This window comes from Histoplasma capsulatum (assembly GCF_000150115.1).
Source record: "Histoplasma capsulatum G186AR genomic scaffold supercont2.5, whole genome shotgun sequence".
NCBI classification, from domain to species: domain Eukaryota; kingdom Fungi; phylum Ascomycota; class Eurotiomycetes; order Onygenales; family Ajellomycetaceae; genus Histoplasma; species Histoplasma capsulatum.
The window spans coordinates 75,170-96,193 of record NW_025544805.1 but is presented as its reverse complement, the minus strand read 5'-3'; the positions used below and the strand labels follow the sequence as shown (position 1 = coordinate 96,193).

Here is a 21,024-nt window from a genome sequence, read left to right as displayed (position 1 = left end):
GGATGGCGAGGTCTTTGTTGGCTCAGGCTGCCGACTAAGTGCAACCTGAATTAGCTATGGCCTCACCGTTGTTAATTCTGCGCCCGGGCATGGCTCCGGACGCTCTCGCTCTCTGTTCCCGCTGCTTCACTCGCCAAACCTTGCAACCAGTGGGGTTCACGCGGCGAGGCTTCATCGCGAGCGGCATCTTAAAAAACAAGGGATCTCAAGTTTCGGCAATGCCTAGGATCCTGAGGAAAGCATACTTTTCCTCCAATGGACTACCAACCGGCTATTTGTCGAGAAATGGCCTGGCCCAATGGTTGAGAAAAAAGCCGCTGCATGCTAATCGATCACCTCTCTTCCACTCCGCAGCTCCTACAGTTGGTTCCCAATCGCCAACTGCGTCATCAATTGGGACAAAAGACAACCCGTCACCTCCTGGCTCCCCCGAGGAACTTCCCCATCGAAGACGACAACGACTGAAGGCTGAACAAGAAGCCAAATCCTCCAACAATGACATTCGCCCTGACGCCTCCTCCCGCCTCTCCACATTATCATCCTCTCTCCCGAAGTCCTCCCTACGGGGAACAATGGCAGCGTACCTCGCTCTTACAAAACCAAATCTATCCTTCCTCGTAGTTCTCACTGCGACAACTGCTTATGGTCTCTACCCAATCCCGACACTCCTTGCATTAGACTCATCAGTAACGCCTCTCCCGGCACTATCCACTTCTACTCTGACTTTTATTTACCTCACAATTGGTACCTTCCTCGCATCTGCAAGCGCCAACACCCTAAACATGTTCTTTGAACCCCAATATGACGCGCGAATGTCACGTACTCGTAACAGGCCCCTGGTTCGCAAACTCCTATCCCCCAGAGCCGCCCTAATATTTGCTGCTGTGACAGGGACAGTAGGTGTCACTGCCCTATACATGGGAACAAATCCGACTGTCGCCGCACTTGGTGCTTTCAATCTTTTCCTGTATGCATTCGTTTACACTCCCCTCAAACGTATTTCTGTGATAAACACCTGGGTCGGCGCTCTCGTCGGTGGAATCCCCCCACTGATGGGTTGGGCTGCCGCTGCCGGCCAAACTGCTACGACAGGCCACGACGGCTGGCGCGACCTCCTCTTCGGCCCTGATAGTCCTGGCGGCTGGCTCATGGCCGCGATCTTATTTGCATGGCAATTCCCACACTTCAACTCCCTCTCCCACACTATCCGTGAAGAATACAAGAACGCGGGCTATAAAATGCTCGCATGGACGAATCCAGCTCGAAATGGCCGTGTTTCACTGCGTTACTCGATCCTCATGTTCCCACTTTGCGCTGGCTTGTGGTGGTTCGGAGTGGTTGATAAAGGGTTCTTGATCGGGGGAACGCTGGTCAATTGCTGGCTAGCCAAGGAGGCGTATCGATTCTGGAAACTTCAGGGAGCTGCTGGTAGCTCGAGAGGGTTATTCTGGGCTAGTGTTTGGCATTTGCCACTACTGATGGTAGGGACGCTGATAACTAAGAAGGGAATCTGGGATGGTGTCTGGAGTCGTATGTTCGGCGAGGATGACGAAGACGAGGCGGACGAGGAATATGAAGTTGAGACGGAAAGAAAACCTGGTAGAGTTCCTGTGGAACCCATGTTATCTACGAAACCGATAACTTGACCGGATCTTCCCTTTTTTTAAACTATGGGACAGAAAACCATGTACACTATGTATTTTCACATATATCATATCATCCCGGCTGTCGGAACAATAATTTCTTCATCAGGGGGTTTCTCTATTGGTTTAGCAGAAACGATGCTTCCACGCAGAGTCATTTATTTAGCCAAGGACATGTGTTCTATTGCAGACATGTCAAGATCTTTCCACTCAGATAAGAAGAGAATTGTTCTATTTTACAACTTACCATATTCCGATCACAATGCATAATGATTGCACTCTATGATTTAGCTGGCGGGTGGTGCCTAATGCGGCTCTCACCGCGGAAACAGGACATCTTCCATTCCGAGACTAGCGGCATAAATACGACCACTGCTCCCAAACTCGTCCGTCATCATCATCAACATTTTGACATCAATAGTTGACAGGTGCATGGTGAGGATATGAAATTTGTGAAAGAAGCTGTGTGTTTTTGGTTCAACTGACACACCTTTTCAATACTCTAGGTTGATATGCTACATCTACATATCCCTTCTCTCCATTATTCTCCCAGTATAATCACACGGCAGATCGGAATGATAATGCGTATGTACGCGCAACCATCCTGGCTCAATATTTAGCTTCTTCGAATTAGTGTCCATTCGTACTCGCCGGCCAGCCTCGCAGGGAAGCGTGCTCGGATTGCTTTTACATATACCATGGCCGCCCCGCTGGACTCAACCCTATGTTTTCCCACTCAGATTCGCCGGGATGAAGGAAAAACGCAGGAGTTGGCCGTGTCGGGAAATCGCATTATTGGAAACCAGGTGGTATTCCGTGTCGAAAATGCTCGACGACAGCGGCCGAATAAATCATCGCATCAGCAAGCCGTCAAATTTGCAGAACCGACCTTCCATTCCCGCCAACCCCACCGAAAGTCCAGGTCTGGTTGCTCCAATTGCAAGAAACGAAGGATTAAGGTAGGTTTCACCCTGCTGCTCCTTATCTTATTCAATGTATTGCACATATCCATCTCCCCGTGCATGAATGAGTGTCTTTGTTGTAACGTGCGTCCTGCGAAATTTGAGAACCGATGTAGATATTGACTGCAATCGGTCCTTCGACTACAGTGCGATGAAACCAAGCCAGGCTGCAGTAAATGTGACGCCTATGGCATAACCTGTGACTACTCGTTGACAGTGCAATCCCAGCAAAAGCCAAAGACTGTGTGCTCATTCGCAGACAAATATTCGAAAGTTCCTGGGATTGAGTACGCAGCATTTTCATTGTCAATGACAGAACTTGCAGACAAAATAGACTCGGCATTGGGTCTTGCCCCTAATATTGACAATGACCTCAAGAATATTGCGCCGAAGCCGGTTAATCGCGAATCTGTTGAAGCTTTCTATCACTTTTTGATCCTATCCTCAGAAGACAATGCTCTTAGCGACACCGGCAAAAAGGTAACTAACGGGGCTATGTTGCGCATTGCATTTCAGGTATGGATACTGGAAGGGCTCGTTTGTTTTTCCAATAACACCGTGAATGATACTAACATCTATTTCCATAGATTCCATATCTCATGCATGCGATTCTGGGGGTTGCTACCTCTAGCCGTAGGAGGCTACTACCCTGGATATCCTCGATCAAAATTGCTGAAAGCTACCATTGGCAGCGTGCCATCACATTATATAAAAAGGAGCTATCTACTTCGGTTGGAGCGCACAATATGGACGGTCTAATGTCAACCTGTATGCTCATGGGCGTTCTTTCTTTCTCAGCAGAAGAGTACAAACCTGAGAGCTCTTGGCTCTTCTCCTCCGACCCCAAAGCCCTAAACTGGCTCTTGCTCCAATCTGGACTTAGACATCTTCTCGAATTCACCAGCCCCTATTTACATCAGAGCATTTGGTACGATGTCTTCATAGAATCTAACTACCCAATATTTGAAGACCACCGGCCTGGTGCTGACGGCCTCCACCCGGGTCTGGCGGAGATATGCGAAATTGACGAAAAAACAACCGAGGAAACAAATCCCTATCATTGGCCACTTCGCATGCTTAGTCCGTTGCTTGAGTTGATACCATCCAGAAGAAATTTCCCTAAAATTACATCATTCATGGGAAGGCTGCCACCCGATTATACTGCGCTGTTGGAAAAGAAAGACCCTAGGGCAGTTCTCATTTTGGGTTACTGGCTGGGAAAGAAGTGTCAAGAAAACCACTGGTGGATGCATCCAAGGGTTCACGCTGAATGCACGGCTGTATGCATGTTCCTAGAAAACAACCCAGATCCTCGAATCCTCAAACTGCTAGAATACCCGGCAGAAAATTGTGGATATCTTCTGAATCATGTTCGAGAACAGGCGATTTTTGAAGCCAATATCGATTTCCTCTGCCTCTTCTGAGACAATAAACATATATGGTGAAAGTTCCTTCACGATATCCTACGCACAGCTCGCCATACCCGTTCCACAATTTCATCTCTCGCACTCGCGTTAAGGAATGCAGCTGTGTTTATGATTTATGTTGCTATTTAGTATTCTTCTGATTCGACATAGATCGGCCCATTTATCGCCTCCTGACGATTTCTGATGAAAATATCTCTCCTCTGGAGAACGGCTACTTATGGATGGATTGGAAAGGTTTTATTTACGTCACTTTTGGTTATTGGGCATGTCTGTTTATTTCCCATTTGTTAGTTTTTCTCCTCCATCGATACTCCACTCAATGATTCCTGTAACAAGCTTTTTCAGGGACGGACACCATGAAATCGTTGTTCCTTTACAAATAATATGTTTTTTTGGAATATATATTTTCTTAATTTTGATCTTGATATTTCTTTCAGAACATGTTGAAATGAGCTTGGATTTTACTTTATGAGGCTTTATGAGGTGAGTGAGTATATAAAACAGTTAAATCAGATTCCTTGCCTCCCGAAAAACCAATATGAGGGCAAGCGCAGCGAACAAGAAGCCAGGTGGCGCGCACCCATATATCGTTGAATACATGTACGGCACGAGGCACCTTATGAGGCACATCAGGCATAGGTGAGGATCCCTTTGAGAAACCCTTCCACTCCAGTTGAAGCCAATGTACAGTACATACAAGTTCATAATATTTTCCCAACCGGTAATAAGCGGCGCTAACCAGGACTTGCGGAGGGTGGATGCGAATGCTTGAAAGAAGAAGCTGGAGGAGCAAAGTGATAATACCAACCAAACGGCAGCAGAGGAGAGTAGGAGAAAGAAAGAGCAATATTCCTGGGAAGATTTAAGACACCGTATTTTGCTATCCTCTTTTCTTTTGTTTCTGTGGCCTTGGAATGAAACAACACACCAACAAACAGCAAAAGGCGAAGGAAGGGTCACCGCGAACAAAAATTGTCAAAATAATCAAAATCCTTGTGGAAAACGAAGTAGAGGAAGCCATAAGTTTCCAACCGTCATCGGAAGCAATAATGGAAATTCATACATCAAAGACAATAAATAAAAATCCCAAGGAACCTCGTCACATATTATCAGTATTTCTCGAGTTCGAAATCACCCATTCCTCCCAGAGTTTCCTCTGTCGGTATTCCACATTTACCCCATTATCTTCCAGCTCATCAACAGATATCGATGTCAACGGCGTTGTCCACTGTGCGAAGGGGGATATCAACGAGGTAGCCGTATCGGGCGAAAGTTCAATTTGGTGTGCTCTAGGTCCATTGTCGCCATTATGCGAGCTCATACCGTCCGACTCGTCACCAATGCTCTCATAATCGTCGTTGTTAGCGTTATCGGCGGCATCGTACCTATCAAATAGGTCGTCATCCTCGCTGTCAGAATTGGGGAACGATTGGATATCCGATATATCAGCACTGGTCGCCCATTTCTCGTCGAAGGCATTTGAATAATCGATCCGTCGCAAGCTGACCCATTCCAGATTCTCCATCTCCTCGCGCAGCATGGAAAGGACATCTTTCCACATACTTCCTTCTTTGAGGAGAACATCTCGTAAGCGGAGACCGCGAAGCGTCCGGCGGTGACGGCGGGCGAACTCGATAATCTCTTCCGAGTCCAGTCGCCAGGCCTGGATGCCGAATGCGCGCAGCTTCTCCCAGTATACATTGTGGAATATGTCTTCGAGCCGCAAATCAAGGGGTATACGAGATGGGAAGCCTATATGCACGGCTTCCATGTTTTTGGCTGCCATAAATAAAGTATGAAAGACTTCTGACAATTCCCGCATCTCTGCATTGACGTATCTTATCGCATCAAAGTGGATTTCCAAACAAGTCAGTTTCACAGCAAGCGCCGAAACCATATTAATTGGGGCTCGTTTCAACGTGAGAGCTGCTTGAGGATTTATCTGTGGCCCGGAAAATCGGTTAATAGGGGGCTGAGATTCGAGAAGAGCTATTGCGAGAGTCCGCACTGCATGGGCGCATGCTGGTTTCCAATCTAAGGATACTAATGGATCTAGCGGATTATCGTGTCGCTCGATGAATTGTAAAAGTTCCCGTTCCGTCTCATCCTGAACCTTCAAAACTTTGATATGTTGAAGCGACTTGAATGCTTGCATAGCCCGTTTCAGGGAAGCGAAATCTTCGCCAGAGCTGACCAAGCGTTTCTGCTCCTGTAGTCGACGATGGTGTTCGGAAATCTTCAATTTACTGGAATCCGCCGTTAAGAAAAGTTCACTGAGCTTGTCCCGATCTAAAAAAAAATAAAACCGAAGCGCAGAAAAGGAGATAGATGCGTTAGACACGCCAAGACTTTAAAAGAAAAGAAAAATGGAAAGAATTGGGGGTTGGAAACAAGCTGAAGGGGAGAATAGGAATGATGAACAACCTTCAACATAAAATGACCGAATGATATACGTGAAGTTTCTCGGGTGTCTTGCCAAATGCGGGGAGTTTGACAACATATCCAATTTCCGAAATGCGCTTTCAGAAAACCGCACCACAACCCGGCTAAACTTATAGGAGGCACCTAAATCTGCAAACCGTTTGCAGACCTCCCTGAAGCGGTCAACATCCGTTCGATAGTCTTCCTGGAAGCCATTCTTCGCGTCGTAAATGAGTGGTATTGGCTCAGGTGGGTTGGGACGCTTGAAACTCTCAATGGAGAGGTACGCACGACGATCGACGCTGACGCATTTCTCAGGGTCCTGGGCTAAATGGTCCAAGATTTCTCTTAACAACTCGTTTGAGAGACTCAAGATACCACGTGGTCCATCCATCTCTTGGCTTTGAGATTCTGATGACGGCTTTTTGGCCGCTTCAAATTCTTGGTTGGCAGGTTCCTCATGGAATCGCCGCAATCGCGGGGCAAGAAACGAAAAAAAGGAAAAAAGCCAGCTGAACAGGAGAGTAGCCAGGTTGACGAACTTGTTCGGCGAACACTGGTGATTGAGGGGTAACTGAGGGGCTGAAAGGTGGAGAGTATTGTTTTGATAATTGTCATAAAATATAGATATATATCTATATTATATTATATTTGGGGAAATTTTGGGAACTTGATAAGATTTCACCAAAATAAAAGCCGAGTAGATCGTTGAAGTGTGCGGGGATCAATCGATACGGCAATAAGATCGTCGTCCAAAACGAAGGCGGAAGTCGAAAGCTAAAAAAACGTAAGAGTGCTCAGGACAATCATATTGAAGGGGCTTTAACCAAGTGACAAAGTGAGAAACAAGACGGCCTTGGATAAACACAGGTGATGAAAATCAGAGAGAGGTGGTGCAAATGGCGGGCCCCAAACGGAGCAGAGGGCCAGCACTGGGACTTCGGGCGCTGGCGACAAATGAGCATGACGCAGCAGATTACAGAAAGTCCTTCACTCGCACGCAGGCGACTCGGTATACACCGATTTAATGCGTGGGCGCTTCCATCCCCGTCGTCGCCGTCGAGTAACAGAGAAAAACGTGTGCTGGAGAGCAGGGCTCCTGCTTCATCTACGCCAATTACCAGCACGGCCACTACACCATGGGGTCACATGATCGAAAATACACCAGCAGATCCTACGCCAGCAGCGGCAGCATGCGGGCCGTGGTGAATCCAGAGGGACGAACCTGGAGCCCTGAAGATGGGAGGACGCCAGAGCCTGTGGCGCGGTTGTGGCGGGCGAATCGTTGAAGAGAGCATCATCGTGTTGGCCTTGACATGCTGTAGTCTGCAGAGCTTGATTCCTTAGTTTGACCCAGTAAAGATATCCCCCCTCACTGATTTCCCTCCGCAAAGGCGGATGCACGGCCCAATGCTGCAGAGTCCCTGCAACTCACAGAGAGACCCCGCTGGTACAGGACATTGGTCTCTCGTCCAGGCGGCGAATCACCATCACGGATGCACCGGCGACGTGGATGGCATGCTGCTAAGGAGGGTCGAGAACCACCGACGTGTTCTTGTTTGCGACATTGAGCAGTGTTGGACTGGGGGAGTGAACTGCCGGAATATCTGGCTGCGGGATCTGAAAATATATACCCGATTTCATCCTAGCATTCTTCCTCCCACCCCTCTTGTCCGAAGGTAGGACTGGGCAGCGGTCGGCCTGCGAGTTCTGACGAGAATCAGTGACCCCGCCTTGTCATTGTTTGTCCATCTCGGCCTCAGAGTTGCTATGGCTATCGCCTGGTTCTACACACTGCTGATCGTACTACGTTATGGCCAACACAAACAACATGTGCAGGAGTTGGTGAATGCTTATTGAGCTGTACACCTTTGTACCTGACTCCAACTGATTGACACTGCTTTCTTACTTTGGTCAACTTTCAAACGCTTTGTTTTTCCGGTCTATCCCTTGACGGCGATTCAATCAGGCACGGGCCGTATGGACTGGTCATATTTTATCTCAGGCAGGTCGGGAATGCAGTTGTCTGGCAAGGTACGGACTGCACCATTTAGCAGACATCCTGGCAAACATCCCTTATGTAGGAACAGGACTTCTATCAGGGTTCAGGGTTTTGTTTCGAATTGTCTATGGGCAGACTAGGTGCTGGCAACGACAAACGAGGAACCTCCCAATCAACTTTAATCCCTGAACTGTGCCAGATGCGTCCCTTAAAACTCCGTCCGCGCATGTACAGTACAAGTATGTGCACAATCAGAGAGTTCATCTGTACAATCCGCATCCTGTGGCAAGTTGCGAATCAGACCAACTCGCCCCATTTTCATTCAAGAAAACTCATACTCAAGAATTGGGGGAGCGAAAGGAATCAATGAAAGAAGAATTTCATTAAGGCGAGCCATCTGAAGCTGGCAATTTTTTTGGTCCAGTCATCCCCTTCTTTTAGCGCCTGACTGCGGCATCCTTGCTGGAATGCTGCATACAGCTCCAACTCCTCGCATAATTCCTCAGCGAATGACGAATTCTTCAAATGGAAATATTCGTTCCTTTGGTGTCTTTTCATTTTCTTGTTCTGCTTCTCTATTTTTCGATTGCTTCCTGCATCTTCCTTCATCCTGCTGTACTCAACCCTCAGGTGGAAGAAGTGGCCACGATGCACCGGAAGCATGCAGTTCGTTTCTTTGCTTTTTCTTCAGCCTCTCGCTACGAGGCCCAAAGCCGTGGGTTCTGAACTAGGAATTTATTTTATCACAATTTTCCTTTTTACCTCCACGAAGAGCTGTGCCAGCTGGTAGCAGTTGTGCGGGTCACACACTTCAAGGAAATACGGGGTGATAATGCTACGTTTCCTCGACGAACGACTTCGCAGGCGCTAGTCGGGTATCTGTACATTGAAAACATATCTAGTCTTCCATGCAGACGGGAAGGTCATCGAAGGCCTCCAACACCGATACTTGCGTGCTTAAATCAGGCCCACATCACGGCCAACGGTGGGCCGCCATTTTTCGATAATAAAAATTCGGGTGTCTTTGGCTACCGATTGTACCCCATGGCCAAATAGAATTGGAACATTACGTAAAATGTGACAGGGATGGCCGTTTGACCAGGAAAGATGCGTCGGTTTGTGATGCAGGTAAAGATAGATGAAGTATCTCGGTTTATTCGCCGATTATCGCTTCCCCTCATACAAACTTCAAAAAAAACAAAAAAAAAAAAATTATCACCCGTCAGTCGATATTACAAAACCAACAGCGATAACAAACGCATGTGTTCATAGATTCCCCTTAGCTATGTTCATCTGGCGTCGACGAATTTCTGTGCTGCTTATCTTGGTCTCAAAATTGTCAACAGCCTCTCCCTGGATTTCGGCTGCACTACTATCCAAAACATCAACTTCAAAAATCTCTAGCTTTGACCAGCCTTTCTTCTCCCGTTCGTCATTCACTGCCTTCCCACCCGATCGAGTCTCCTTAGACACGACTAAAGCACTTATAGCTTCGTCTGTGATAGTGGGACCGAATGGATCAGAAATTTGAACGAATTTAATATCCAAGTCCGATGACACTCGCACACGGACGTACTTGCCATTTGGTCCGGGGTAGTGAACGTGCTCGATTTTGGTGGTCGCCTTTTGAGTAGCAGCTCGATCCGCAAACGGCGGTGAAAAATCTATTATCGATTCCATAAATGTCCAAACACCCTGCCATCGATCATCCCAACTTTCTAGGTACTCTGCATACTTTTTATTTACCAACAGCTCATCTCCCGTGATACCAATGGTGATGGTCCTTTGAATCGGCTCAGGCCCTGATGGCACTGCGTCAATGACAAGGGCGGTTGCCGTGAGCAGAAGTTTGTGCCCTACATGCAAATGATCAAAAGTCCCGCCAACTGCAACGGAATAATGGCGTCGCGGATGCAAGTCAGGTTGCTCAAAAATATTTGTCGGCATCTGTAACTCTGGGATGCCAGGAAGCCTCCGAATAGTGGAGACTGGGTTTGAAAGCCCTTGTCTCTTTGCTGTCGTGGTGAGGGCATTAAGGATCATATCCCCTTCTCTTGTCTCAAGAGAGAAAACCGTTTCCCAGGAACGACCAGAAACTACCATATCAGTCAGATGTATAATTGGCCCCATCTGGCTGTTTCCATGACCGAGCCCGTTATCATCGTTGCCATTGCCGCTATCATCAAGAAAAAATACTCTCGCGTCCACCCCACCTGGTCCATCCAATTCAACCGATTGCGCAACACTCGTCGCGCCAAGGAGCCGGTAAAAAGAAGCCAACAGTTGTTGCAAATGCACGAATGCCCTGCCTCGTGGCGCAGATTCTGGTACGGCTAGACCACGTGCGGTAATTGCGATATCTAACACTGCCTTACCACTGGTTCCTTTGATAGGACTAGAAAGTTCGGCAAGAATTATTGACAACGCAGGTTGGTATGCAGCTTTTAAAGAAGCAAATGAGTTTGAAAGAGTGCAAGGGAGTAGAAGCAATGCTTCGTGGCTGGAATTCTCTCCAGACGCCATATCGCTCAAGATTCAGACTCCCACAATATGTAATATTTTGATGTCGACTTGGTCCAAATAGTAGAGGATTCTATTAGAAGTGGGTCAGAACGGGATGTATCTGGGGAGGTGCGACAGTTGGGGTGCCAGTATTGTATTGAAAAAGCACAAGCATGTAAAGACACTTGATAATCACCTCATACTGATGAACGCACTGATATATATATCTCTCTAGCGGACACTTTGATCCTTTTTATTTATTTAATTTCTAGATTTAAACGCACATTGGTGGGGATGGTTTCTTTCCCATGCAATGAGCCGAGAACGGTGTCTAATCACACGTGATATCTGCTGAGTCATTATCGCCAAGCCAATACGGCTCTCGAAGTGAGATATCAAATCGGTGCCGACATCTCGCCAGCGGATGAATATGCCTCTGAATGGGCATCATCTCCTCCATTACCCTATATACAATGTACAGGGTGAGGCCCAATTAGCTCGAGTGCAGCTGGTGGAACATTTCAGTATCGACAAGTTCTAGGCTCTCCCACTGCCACCTGCTCACCCCCGCCTCCAAGACCAGAATCCTCAGCTTCGGAGGTCCTTCGCTTCTCCAACAATCACTCTACGGGCCCTAGCGGAGCGGAAGTCCAAGTTGATGTGAGATTCGCTAGGTCTTCAAGTATAGAGGCTTGAGACTGCTTCCCTATACTTTACTACATCCGCCCCGGCTATGGCGGAGCCCTCCCAGGCCTTCAATGGCCCCCGACGGCAACAAACCTTCCCGCGACAGCCAGAGGAACTACACATCCCTGCGGCGAGCAGCTCATTAGCTTCCAATGGTCCTCGACCAGGCCAGAATCAATTTTCCTCTGCCCCTGATTATGGTGCGCCGTCAATCAATATCCAACCTTCCCAATTCTCCAGCCATGCGAATAACAACACCACTTCACTCCCGGGAGCATTGCAACCGGGATCCGGAAACCGACCAGGTCTTCCCAATACTACTGGCCCGCCAGCGATACAAATGCTACCGCACCTGGCTACCCAACCTCTCTCTCCAAACACTCCTTCAAAATCTGGCCAACAACAAGCTTTCTCCAGATCCAGTCCGTCCACATTTGATCAACCGAAATTCAACCAAGTAGGGAGCACGCCGGATAATGGGAAGTACATTTCGCCAACGACAGGCACTTATGCCACACAGACTCCGCAGGCGTCGTCTCCATACTCGCCTTTAGGACTGGCTGATATCAGACCCCATATTGATTCTGCAATGTCGGAAGACACAAGCAGTACGGTGACAGGAGGTAATAATGGCGATGCGCCATATTCCACAAACAGCAATCACATTGCCCCATGGGCAGTATACGCCTTGGACTGGTGTAAATGGCCTCCTCCTCCAGGAGGATCATCGTTCGGAAAAATCGCTATAGGAAGCTATCTTGAAGACAGTCACAACTATGTATGTTCTGCGTCTTGGAGCATCAGTTCACATTTAATCATAGTGCATTACTTTACACATGGGCTAGACGTAACTAATTGTGTAACTAATTGTTATTCCAGATTCAAATTCTAAGCGCGCAGCGTGCTTCTTTAGATGCCCCGGAATCCCCTGACGGAAACCCGGGTTTGGATTTTATAAAGACTGCGGAAGCCACACATTCGTACCCCGTGACCAGAATATTATGGGAGCCACCCTCATCTCAAAAGCAATCAACCGATCTATTGGCGACTTCGGGTGATCATTTGCGGCTTTGGTCACTGCCGGCGGACTCGCACTCACAATCCTACTTGAGTAACTCCATCAATCGATCCAGCAAGTCGAGAAATCAGCCCATACAAAAGCTTTCACCTCTCGCCCTTCTTTCCAATTCTAAATCACCGGAACACACTGCTCCAATAACATCATTGGACTGGAATGTTGTATCTCCAAGCCTAATTATCACTTCCAGCATCGACACGACATGTACTATATGGGATATTCCTACGCTAACAGCTAAGACGCAACTGATTGCTCATGATAAAGAAGTCTATGATGTCAGATTCTGTGCCAATAGTGTTGATGTGTTTGTTAGCTGTGGTGCGGATGGGAGTGTTCGGATGTTTGACCTGCGGAGCCTGGAGCACAGCACGATTATCTATGAACCGTCCGAGAAGAATGAGAAGTGTAAGCCGCTCTCGCCTTCAAATAAAAAGCGTTCCATACTAAGTTATATTCAGTAACTAACCCAGGGAATCTTACACCACCCTCTCACAACGCCCCTTGGCCCCCGCCATTACTACGGATAGCTGGTAAGTGTCCGCCGTTTAAAATGACTGCATTCCTCAGAACCAGAAATAAAGTCCCCTGGGTTAATAACACATACCCCAAGCCTCCCCCCATGATGCCCATCTCCTTGGCACCTTCTCCCAAGACTCCAACGTAATCCGCATACTTGACGTACGACAACCCGGCCAAGCCCTTCTCGAATTAAAAGGCCACGCAGGCCCGATAAATTGTATCGAATGGTCTCCCACTCGACGTGGCACCATCGCCTCAGGTGCAGACGACTCTCTCGTTTTAATATGGGATCTTATCAATCAAAGCAACGCCGCAACCGTACCACCCGCTCCACCTCCCCCGAATCATAGTAGCACCCCCAATGCGCCCACTACTGTTGAGCGTGGGCCGGCTGCCGCTTGGCAATGCGAATATGAGGTTTCGAACATTAGCTGGGCACCGCATGCGAGTGGTGGCATGGCCGGGGCTCCCGGGGTTGGCAGGGATTGGGTAGGGGTGTGTGGTGGTCGTGGGTTGTGGGGAGTATCGATATGAAGCTTTTCTTTCCATGACTATCTTTTCCTTTATCTTTCGAAAAGTTAGAAGCTGGAGATATATCTTCAGATTTCTCCCGGTGGGGGTGAAGAATGCGTTTCCTGTGGATGGAAGAAGGTAACGTATTCATGGTTATGTGCATACATACATACATACCAAATAGGGCCGATATGATATATTTTTATATTCTTTGGTCGACTCCGCTATAACATAGGCTACCGCTGTCTCCAACCGCAAATTGGCGGTTGCCCTGTCTTTCCCTTCGGTTGATACCAGCCCTCCGATGGTTAAATTTGTCCTTTTCAGGTGCATAATCTGCCGTATATGTTTCAGGTTCAGATCGGGTTTGAGAAACAGACCTTTTTTTTAGGACGGAATATAATGAATGACTCATGAAAGCGAATTATCTTTACTTTTCTCATTTCTTTTCTATTGAATACTCTTGTTTCATTTTATTTAATGTTATTTTCATTTGCATTTTCTTTCACTTTTGTTCTTCCAAGGTTTTGCTCTTACTTCCGTTTCCTAAACGAGCTAGAAAAAAACGCGGTATGGGAGGCTGGTACGGAGTGTTCTAAGAATGTAAGAATGGCAAGGGGGAGGGAAGTCAACCCAAAAGATGATGTTGAACACGACAACGAGTGATCAAGAGGAGAGCACCGACGAATGAAAATAAGAGGATATTAGAAGAAAAATAGCATGTTGACTACGCGTGAGGGGGAAGGAATATAGGATAGGAGACGGAGAAGGGTAGTGACAAGAATCCTCGTTCAAAAACTCCAGCGCAAATATCCTTGAAAATGCAAGAGAAAGAAAGAACAAGGCAAAAGATCACGTACATGTATCCCACATACCATTTATGCATTTGGAAATGTAGATGGAAACAGATGATATCACTTAAACAAAAAAAAAAAAAAAAAAAAAAAAAAAAAAGCCACCAAAGCACTTGACATGAAATCTATAAACCAGCTACCAAAAAACACTTTTCCACCCACCTCGAAAACCTAACGGTCGGCGCATCTACGCCTCGCCAAAACATATCCGCCGCCCAGATAGACACAGGCAAACAAATCAACCATCCAATCGCAAATCCGAAACAATACTGCGCATTCGTCTCCTTGCCGGTGAGCGCCCATATGTTTGGCATCAGCGAATAGCCCAGCGAGTGCAAGATGGGCCCGTGAACGATGTAGAATGCGTATGATATCCTGCCTAGGTACTGTGCCAACGCATTCGTGAAGACCTTTTGAAGGTCTGGCGAGTGATTTATGCTGCAGACGATTATTACCGCACCTAGGGATTGGAGGAAGCGGTGACCTTCGGGGTAAGTGCTGGGGGTTAGGGTTGAAGCGAGGGTGCGGTAGAAGGGTGTTGATTGGGGAGAATTGTTGGGGGATGAGCCGATGAATAGGCCTACGGTAAAGACGCTGAGCCAGAGGAGACGGTGGGAGCCCTGTCGGTGGTGGCTACAGTTGCCCATGGTGGGGGTAGGATATTGGGTATTTTCGATGTCGTGGGTATTGGAGGAACGGGTGTGGTCGATGACATTGTCGTTACCACGAGGATATTCATGTTTGTGCAGGTGTAGGAGGGGGATGGAAGGGGAGGAAGGTAGCGGAGTTGGACGGGGGTCTTCCCAGATGCCATGGATTAAGTCCACCTCAGCCATAAGCATGCCCGACAAAAACAGCACGACGTCCCATCGTCCCCATCGTATACAGTAACAGATGAGGCAAGACACGAGCGTTAAACGAATCCAGGCTCTGAATCGAGAAACGCAAACGATGGTCAGGAAGAGAAACAATGAACATCGGAATTCGACCGGGATGGTCCACAGATGGGGATTGTAGAAATTGTAATAAGTGTTCCAGTTCCAGGGATCTAGCAGATGGGCTACAGTGAGATACCAGTCCTTAAACTGTTCGACGAAAGATATGAAATAAGGGGGGTGCTGTTCGTCGGTACCGAGGATAGTATGGCCCTCATCACGAACCCAGGTCGCATAGTGATAGAAGCCCAGGCGAACAGCGATAAGCACGCAGAAAATTCCCGCAATAGAAGGGATATAAAGGCGTAGTACACGCCTGAATGTAGAAGATGCGAGCGTGTGGAAAGCGTTCTCCCACGAATGAGTTCGGAGCAGCCTCAGTGGCTTATAGGAGAGCACATAGCCCGAAATCACGAAGAATATTGTCACCATGACATGGCCCGATATCAGCATGTGGATAATGGGCAGCTGATGGATTCCCCAGTTATCTTCGTCGAACCCCCATCCAATCGCCGTTTTATGCGTGTATGTGAAGAGGAAGTGGAAATTGAAGACCAGCAAACAGGCCCATCCTCGCAAGCCGTCAAGAGCAGCAATTGTATGTAGCTTCTGCGACTGGATCGAACGTGGCCTGACCAAATGATGTACGAAACTGGGGGTAACCGCAAGGGAGAAAGACTGGACAAATTTCATTACGTTCTCCTCAAGGGACAGCGATTCGGAGTTGGAGTGGGAATCAGGCTTGGAATCGGAATTGAAATGTTTCCACCCGTTGTTGTGATTTTTTCGGTGTTTTTCGAGGGAGCTTCCGAATGATTCGTTCAATGGCGAAGGAAGGCTTTTCCGGGGAGATATAGGCTGTTCCATCGTACATTTTAGACTGGGGGCATTGGCCACGCATTCCCAGGCCAGAGAGATATCAGCTAGAGTGACGACAAAGTCGAGATACAATTCTCCGCACTGAACCCAGGGACGAGATCCCAGTGACGCCCAGGATCCACATCGGAAAAATGCAAAGCAGATAGACGCGAAAGCGATATGGGCGAAGAGAATAACAGTATATCAAGCTCCCTCAGGAAGAAATAACGGTAGATATTAATTTCGAACTGCTGGGTTCCGTCCGGCTCCAAATGAGAGAGAAGCGCTGTTTGCGGGTGTTTGGAAGGAGATGAGGTGAGACTACACCATGAGGTTCAGCAACCCACGCGGATGTTGGCCGCGACAGGGTGGCTTGCCGCTTAACCATTGCCGGCTAAAGGCGCTGCTCAAATCAGATCCTATTGCTTGATTATCCATGGCATATTTAAGGTACATGCACGTACTTCTCACCACTTTCTCAGCCACTCTGCACCACCGCGCTGACCAGCATGAGACATTCCCTGCCTCTTGTCTTGTTTTGTCCTAGAGGTACTGTCTCATGGCACGGTGGTGCAAAGTGGTCGCATCCATCATGTCAAGGCGTAGAAACAACAAGCGAAACCCTTCCGAAATCTATTCATCATCCTCCGCAAGACCCCTCGCAGGGTTCGGGATCCATCGCGAAATATCGTCCGCTCTGCGATGCGCTGGTAACGCAAAGGCAATTCAAATTCCTTCCACACCCTTGAGGAGATAATATCAAGGATCCATACAAACGAATTCGAGAAAGGAGCAAATCAAGCGTTTGATTGTAAGCTAGGTTGTTTAAAATCAATATCAACATCAACGCTCCCATCTAGAAATATTCCATCCCTGTACTCTCAAGTGTTATAAATGCGCATTAAAACCGTATATGCCCAGTATACGCGGACAAGTGAAAGGAATAGATAGTCGTTTGAAAATAACCCTTTATGGAAATGCAGTTGTAAAAATGATACATTTGATGGATGAACGCTCATTATATTATAAGAAACCACTACTCTTGAGATGGTTGCGCGCGCGTACCCATTAGATATCCGCCAGATATATAAGACGATTATCGGAATTGGTTTTTCATAGACCTCTCACCACCTTTCCTCACACCAAGCTAGGGGCCACCCTCTTTTCGTGCCGGGAGACTCAAATGGATCCCTTTCTTTCTCATTTCACTCCAGATGCATCCGCACGTCTCATCAATTAATTCTTCCAGCTTGTTGTCGTTTCCATATCACACTATCATTCCTCCTCTCATCTTTCCCCTGTTCTGCATTTTATCCTCATCCGTCCACAGTCTGATCCCTCAGCATCGCCAGCGAGGCTCCTTCTTGCCTGACTTCCAGCATGCCTGCTTCCCATGAAGCTAACAGTAGCAAGTTCCCCAACAGCGGGTTTGACTATGCCAATGACGTGTTTTCAGACCCCAGCGATGATAATACCGACGGGACCAGGGAGACTGACAACAAGGAGAGTGAGGATAGTGATGACAGTGATATGGAGATAGCAGAAGATGATAATCTTATGACAATCTTCCTCCTCCCAAACATTATGGGGTCAAGGAGACTACTCTCGATGTCAAATGACTCCAGCAGTGTTGCTTGAAGAAAACCACAGTTGGTAACATGGCTGTATAGTCTGCCCCTGGCCAAAATGCTGGATCAGGCTACTGAAAAGAGTTGCTGCTGTTTGACGTTGTTGGGACGTTAACGAGAACGGTTGCGAGAAGTCCAATATTTTTTCTAAAGATGACTGACGCCGAGCAAAGCCATGATTGGTAAAATGGACAACTAACTACAGCAAAGAGAAGGGGAACCTGTGTTAAGAAGAAAGCGGAAGGGAAACTTCGGCTTCGTTCGTGTCGGAAAATCTTTTTCCGCTCTGCCCCACGTGTCTCAAGCGGCTAACTCTATTCTGCTCACTCGAGCTATGTACTGTTCAGAGCCAACTCGAAAGGGTTCCAGACTGAAAACAAGATACACCCATGGGTCGTGAATCCTCCACTGATCCTGGTATTTAAAACGACTGCTTAGGACATGAGATCCACGATCAGGTAGCCAACCGAACGAAATGGGGAGGATGTTATCAAGATCGTCCCGTGAACGACTAGACACTTCCGAAGCTCGGAAAAAGTTCCTGACGATTCACGCTGATCACAAAATATAGGAACCTACGCCGTTTATTTCATTCACGCAATGCCCACATCAGCTCCGAGATTGTGCCGCGTGGAGAGAGCAGAAGAGAGGGAGTCAAACAATTACGGTGCTGAATCCAAACGTTCGGGTGAAGGAGTGGTCTTTCCATCCTCAATATAAACACAGAAATGCGTTATTATGGAATACCCGATCTGTACGCCAAATTAAACGAATACTACAAAAATCACTACATCTGTTTATGGGAAGTTACAGAAGCGGAGGTTGTTGGACAATGGGCGTGAGACGATTTACTTGCCCTTTATGTTGGCTATCGATACGCTGAGCCTCGTCTCTATATAAATCTTCGCGAACGTCGTCGGGAATATCGTTGTGTCTTCAAAGTTTCCCCCCCTCTTTTCCCCGAGGAGTTTTGGCCAACAGTATTGTCCTTCATGGCCGCATGGTGGGCCAGAGCAACGCATTGTTCTGTACACATCCCGCCAAACCGAAGGTAGTCCCAAAATCTGCCCAGCATCGATTTGGGGGCGTCTTGTTCCGTAAACATTCTCCCAGTTACCGATGTGGTCCCTTTTTTGTCTCCGTTCCTAAAAAGACGTGGGTCGCTATCCTCTATATAGTTGATGGATATATGAAGTCTTACTTCTTGCCACGACGAAAAAGGCTTCCCCACATCATTTCTATTAGCATCAATCAACGTCACTATCGTCGAAGCGCTTATTCAGGTCCGGCGGTTGGTATCAATCTCGAGTGATAATGATAACTACCGCCAGTAACAGTAGGAATAGTCAGCAACCCATTATCATTTATCAAAACTCACCATACCAGGTATTTGGCAATGGGGCCATCAGCAAGATTAGTCAACATTCTGTTCTTCGCCGCCCATGTAGCTCATCATTCAGATGACTTTATTTGCTCGTTCATTGCAAACTCGTGCAGAATCCTGCTCACCTCTGGTCTCCGACTTCACCTACCTGCACTATTCCATTCAAAATCGCCCTCAAGTTTATCGCCATGATGTCGGGACCAAGTTCATCAATATTCCTGGCCAAGGAGTTATTTTACTTTAGTGAACCTACATGAAGGAGAAAATTACGTTAAGAGAAATGGAATGTTATATGAAAACTCGCAGCCGCTCAACCCCCCCCTCCTAAACAGGGCCCCTGTGAACCTTGATGATCTACCTACTGATCGTAGAGAGTAATCACAGTGCTAGCCGAGCAGATGGGAAGAAAAGACTACTCCTACATCTCCAAGACTGGCCGATCTGTAAGACCTTCTGAGGCAAAAGCAATGAGGCTGGTAGAGAAACATACATCTGTTCCTATACCAAATGTTATCTATGCTCTGTTCAATGACACCAATGGTGACATAAGAATGACATCTATTCCAGATTCCTCACTTGACAAACATGGGAAGAGCTTGGGTTATAAGTCAAAACAATCACTCTTTCATAAAACTTGAGACTTGATTTTCATGATACAACAGATTCCACAGAAATCAGAGTTAAAACATCTTTTTCAATGTTATCACCAACAGTTCATCAACATTAGCTCCACTGATTCAAGATATTCAACAACCCCAGCATCTCTTGAGACTGATTCACAATTGCCATCTCACATCTATGAGTGATATATTCACTATGGCAGTAGTTGTTACAGAGATCAGTTGCTTGATATACTTCCACACTCTAGCTCCTCAGTTTTCACCCATACTGACATCCCCCCTGAAATATCATGGTGGATGAAAATTATCAAATTGCTGGGCCTGGGCGCTTGACTGGGAATATTCTGGGTGGTATCCTGACTGACTATTGGGAATATGCACAAATCACGAGGCCTCCCTGTCAAATGGGTGATTAGCAGACATGGGTGAATGCTACCGCGCCGCAGAAATGGGATAATAGCGGCAACAGATTTTATTTAGTTTGTGCACTCTGCGAGGATGACTCTTGTTCTGTGTTTTGTGATTTTAGCTGTGTGCGATTTATAGTATCTGGTTTCGCTACTTTAAATTTCCTTTCTTGTACTCTTGGGGCTTTCTTGCCTGAGTTGTTGTGGCGTTTCTCATGATCCGTTTTGAATCTGTCGTGTGTTGGTAAAATACTCCACTTAACAGTTTCGAATATCCACATAGGAAGACAGGGAAGCTTAGTAATTTATTCATTCGCAACAAAAGTAACCAGTTATCATTAGTTAGACAATCTAATGCCAGATGAGGCAGGAAAAGATTTTGAGCTTCACCCAAAAGATATAAGATATGCTCTAGTGCTACGTTATTCACGAAGAAAATACGTACCAATGACTATATATCTATATAAATATCTCCATAGTTGTAAGCTTTGCGCTGAGCCCCTCGATCACGTTATTTCCGCCCTATCGGATTTTTCCATCGCAGACTTCCCAAAGCGGAAATTCTCCAACCTCCCTGAACTTAA

General features: G+C 47.1%; 7 protein-coding genes across 7 annotated transcripts; 4 read left to right on the top strand and 3 right to left on the bottom strand.

Annotated features, from left to right (window-relative positions):
* Nucleotides 1-19: 19 nt before the first annotated feature.
* HCBG_03969 (protoheme IX farnesyltransferase) lies at nt 20-1,885 on the top strand (the record flags this gene model as incomplete). The annotated part of the gene is made up of 1 exon (XM_045431018.1): nt 20-1,885. One exon carries the CDS (start codon nt 90-92, stop codon nt 1,644-1,646), a length of 1,557 nt encoding a protein of 518 aa, XP_045287571.1.
* Nucleotides 1,886-2,061: 176 nt separating this feature from the next.
* On the top strand, nt 2,062-4,029 carry HCBG_03968 (C6 zinc finger domain-containing protein; the record flags this gene model as incomplete). Its single annotated transcript, XM_045431017.1, has 4 exons — nt 2,062-2,078; nt 2,150-2,602; nt 2,753-3,121; nt 3,193-4,029. 3 exons carry the CDS (start codon nt 2,342-2,344, stop codon nt 4,027-4,029), a joined length of 1,467 nt encoding a protein of 488 aa, XP_045287570.1.
* Nucleotides 4,030-4,525: 496 nt separating this feature from the next.
* On the bottom strand, nt 4,526-6,847 carry HCBG_03967 (F-box domain-containing protein; the record flags this gene model as incomplete). The annotated part of the gene is made up of 2 exons (XM_045431016.1): nt 4,526-6,278; nt 6,486-6,847. 2 exons carry the CDS (start codon nt 6,845-6,847, stop codon nt 5,132-5,134), a joined length of 1,509 nt encoding a protein of 502 aa, XP_045287569.1.
* Nucleotides 6,848-9,721: 2,874 nt separating this feature from the next.
* On the bottom strand, nt 9,722-10,978 carry HCBG_03966 (pantetheine-phosphate adenylyltransferase; the record flags this gene model as incomplete). The annotated part of the gene is made up of 1 exon (XM_045431015.1): nt 9,722-10,978. One exon carries the CDS (start codon nt 10,976-10,978, stop codon nt 9,722-9,724), a length of 1,257 nt encoding a protein of 418 aa, XP_045287568.1.
* Nucleotides 10,979-11,369: 391 nt separating this feature from the next.
* On the top strand, nt 11,370-14,174 carry HCBG_03965 (WD domain-containing protein; the record flags this gene model as incomplete). The annotated part of the gene is made up of 4 exons (XM_045431014.1): nt 11,370-12,422; nt 12,524-13,127; nt 13,181-13,252; nt 13,333-14,174. The coding sequence occupies 4 exons, from the start codon at nt 11,691-11,693 to the stop codon at nt 13,773-13,775; spliced, it is 1,851 nt and encodes a 616-aa protein (XP_045287567.1).
* Nucleotides 14,175-14,733: 559 nt separating this feature from the next.
* On the bottom strand, nt 14,734-16,410 carry HCBG_03964 (hard surface induced protein; the record flags this gene model as incomplete). Its single annotated transcript, XM_045431013.1, has 1 exon — nt 14,734-16,410. One exon carries the CDS (start codon nt 16,408-16,410, stop codon nt 14,734-14,736), a length of 1,677 nt encoding a protein of 558 aa, XP_045287566.1.
* Nucleotides 16,411-17,781: 1,371 nt separating this feature from the next.
* On the top strand, nt 17,782-18,544 carry HCBG_03963 (uncharacterized protein; the record flags this gene model as incomplete). The annotated part of the gene is made up of 2 exons (XM_045431012.1): nt 17,782-18,028; nt 18,468-18,544. 2 exons carry the CDS (start codon nt 17,782-17,784, stop codon nt 18,542-18,544), a joined length of 324 nt encoding a protein of 107 aa, XP_045287565.1.
* Between the last annotated feature and the right edge of the window lie 2,480 nt (nt 18,545-21,024).